Source organism: Carassius auratus, chromosome 47 (assembly GCF_003368295.1).
Source record: "Carassius auratus strain Wakin chromosome 47, ASM336829v1, whole genome shotgun sequence".
NCBI lineage: Eukaryota > Metazoa > Chordata > Actinopteri > Cypriniformes > Cyprinidae > Carassius > Carassius auratus.
In genome coordinates this window covers 11,210,811-11,214,395 of record NC_039289.1, presented here as the reverse complement: position 1 = coordinate 11,214,395, position 3,585 = coordinate 11,210,811, and the positions used below count along the sequence as shown (strand labels likewise).

Genomic DNA, 3,585 nt, shown 5'->3' with positions numbered 1-3,585 from the left:
ACAACCTAATAAAAGTAAACAAATATGTATAAAAACAACAAGGGGATTTACAAATCTATATAGAGTTCTATACAGGAATCTAGTGATTACACCATGAAATTGCTATCCTGTCTTCAAAAAAGGGATTTTAAAGGCCTAGTCTATATTTTAATCTCAAATACTGCATTAATTAAAAAAAAAGTTTACTATTTTACTATGGGGGGAAAATGTATCATAATTATTTCAATAATATTAAAGTACCATAAATTTCACTCAAAATGCAAAAGAAAAAACATATATTATTGAACACAAATATATCTGATTGATTTTACTGAACAAGAAAAAAAAGTTACATTAACAGGTGTCCAGTCACTTTTGATCACTTATGCTGGTTTGGATGTAACATTACAAATGCTTAAAAATGGCTTTTGAAAAAAGACACCCTGCTTTCAGATAACAGGGTTCAATATGAATTCTGAAGGAGGATTTAGAACTCTGACATACATATAGTATTCATAACTACTACTTCAATCTATGATGTTGATTTCGTAAAAAAAAAAAAAAAAAAAAAAAAGAATTCTCATGCTATCAGAGAAGCCCGGCTCTGACTTCCCCTCTGGTGTGTGTGGTCGAGGTTTCATCTAAAGCTCAGTGATGTTTCCGCTCACAGTAAGAAATGTCTGAATGATCACAGTATAGAAGATATTCATCTGGATCACACGATGAAGATCATCCAGCTTCAGATCTGTGAGTTTATCACATATTATTGAAATAAATTGTATTATTTAGTAAGATTAATAAATGTGTTTTCTTTCTCTCATAGATCTGTTCATGTGGTCTCAAGTCACAGAGAGTCTAACAAACACAGCAGTAACTTTAGGAGATGATGTGATTATAAGCTGTGATCTTGATATAAAAGATATTTACTGGTTCAGACAGAAATCACCAGATCCTCCAGAGTTGATCTTACGCACTTTCAGTAGCAGAACGGAAGAAGCTAAATATGAAAACAGCACCTCCAAACTCAAATACTCAGTGAAAACTAACAGTCGTCTGTTCATCAGAAATATCAGCGCTGATGATTTAGGAGTTTATTATTGTGTGAAAACTAGTGAACCACAAAAATTCAGCAACGGCACCAAGATCTACATCAGCGGTGAGTTACTTTCTCATTTCAGATGGATTCTCAATCCAACTGAAGCATTTTCATGTTGGAAATACAGTATATTTTTATAATATTGTTAAGGATGAAAACAGAGATTGATAATTAGAAGCCATTTACAGACTCAGTCTACAGGAATCAGACAGCTCTAGAACAGGAGATACAATGGAGAAACCTGACCATCACTTCTGTCGTGTTCAATGTGCTTCTGATCATTGCATTCATAGGTATGGACTTTTATTCTATTACTGCTTTCAGATTAAACTCCAACTGAATTAAATACAAGGAAACTCTAGATAAGGAGACCCTTTTAAAACTGTCGTATGTGAATTCAATGATGTTTAATTCAGTACTCTTTCAGGTTTGTTGAAGTGCTGCCTTGACGCAAGCAGAAGATCTAAAAATATTTCACAGAAACCTCAAAGTACCACAGCAGCTCAATACACAAATGATCCACAGGCAAGATACTTCTTTAATAAATTATCTTTATAACTTTTAATACATTGGTCTACATTTGAACCTTTCTTTGTTATATTGCATTCATAGGTTACTTAGTGATTTGATAGTAATATTTTAGTTGTTGCTAATCCAACTAAATCCTTTCAAATCCAAGTATATTAAATAAATTACATGAAATTAATGTAAGAAACAGACTTTTAAAAACTTAAGTACACACACCTTCTGGGATATTCAATACTGATTGGTCAGTTGGAACATTCTGTTCAAATATATACATTTTATATAATTACTGATAAACTCTGTGTTTAATTGTTGTGTTAGTTTTACATCTCTTTTCCTTTTTTCCCACCTTTCAGTATGATACAAGAACATCAGGGTCCAAATCATCTGACTGTTCATTCTGTCTTACATACAGTATATGGCCATTCATTTGTATGATTTTCTTCTTTCAGTATGCGGACATTGATTACTCGAAACCCTCCAGAAGACACAGACCTCGTCCAGTACCAGAACAGGACCAGACCACCTACTCTCTTCTGCAGCCAGTAAAGACTGTTTAACAACATTACAAATGGCATCTACATATACGTACATGTCTTTACAAAATGTAAATGTGTTAGTGTTGTTCTTTTTCCAGTTTCCTCATTGTTTCTGCTTAGCCCAAAGAGTAACAACATACCCCTCTATTGGATCAATCTACTAAATTAGTCTTATTTAAGTAAAGACTGAGTGAGTCTTGTTTAATCAACTAAATCAGTCTTTTTCGTGGGAATGGTGTTTAATCTAAATATACAGAGGGGAAGATTCTAATATAATGTATTCGTAAGTATTATTATTATCATGCAGACCATTTAAAACATTTTTTTTTTCCTTTATGTTCTCTGAGATGTTCATGCGAGCAATGAAAGTTAATGTAAACCATAGCAATGTGGTTTCTCTGTGTTACAGCCGCTTCTTACACTTGCAATTTTGTGCTACTTCATGTTTTTCACATTTCACGTTTCACAGGAGTTAAAACACATGATTAAAGCTAAATATATATGAAGTTTATTATTATTATTATTATTATTATTATTATTATCAACATTTGCTTGCATGTTATCTTTTAATAATCTGGTTCTTACATATTTAAACTTGTATCGTCTGCACAGCTCTTTTTTGTGGTTAGCACAAGTATGGTTTCATGTGAAAGAAATGTTCCGCTGGTTTGGTCAGCTGATACATTTGCATGCATATAGACAAGTGGAGGTGGTTGAAAATTTCCCTTTTGCCTGACAAAAAAAGAAATAATAATAATAATAATAATAAAAATAATAATATAAACAAATTTACTTGTACCCATTCCATTAATTTGTCAGCATTGCAAAATGACACTAACGATTTCAAATCTTCAAGAAACTTCTGTGCTACTACAATTGAGATAAATGGGTACAAAGTATACAGTAGCATTGGGTTGCAACCCAAAAATGGACCATATATGTGAAAATGTATATGTAAATATAGGACCAAACCTGTGAAAAACAATGATAAATGTAAATAATAAAATGGTAACCAAACGGACCATCCACCTAATTTGGATGGAAGAATAAGCTTCCCGTATATTTTATTGTTGACGTCAAAGTGGTTGACTTTTTTTTTTTTATCAGCATATGTTAAGTTGATAACTTGGTATATTGTTGGGTCTGTGCTGTGCTTGGTGATATTAATACAGTTTAATATCTAAATTTATATATTTGGGTACTGTGTTGGGACATGACTTGTAAAAAGTAAACCAGCAGAGAACCACTGCACTACTATCTATACAGTTATAAAAGACTTTGTTCATAGCAAAACACTGTAAAAACTAAAAACAAACAGTATCGTGCTTCACATGAAAGTCCCCTAATAATTGAGTCGGAACAGTTTCATTTCTCAAGTTAGCTTCACTTTAACTTTGTGTCAAGGTATGACTCAAAAGAAGATTAGGAAGTCTTTAAATCAGTCTG

General features: G+C 32.3%; 1 protein-coding gene across 1 annotated transcript; it reads left to right on the top strand.

Moving 5' to 3' along the window:
* Positions 1 to 557: 557 nt before the first annotated feature.
* LOC113064629 (uncharacterized) lies at positions 558 to 3,184 on the top strand. Its single transcript, XM_026235457.1, has 5 exons — positions 558 to 726; positions 803 to 1,135; positions 1,264 to 1,368; positions 1,503 to 1,600; positions 2,053 to 3,184. Exons 1-5 carry the CDS (start codon positions 702 to 704, stop codon positions 2,158 to 2,160), a joined length of 669 nt encoding a protein of 222 aa, XP_026091242.1. The 5' UTR covers positions 558 to 701; the 3' UTR covers positions 2,161 to 3,184.
* Positions 3,185 to 3,585: the final 401 nt, after the last annotated feature.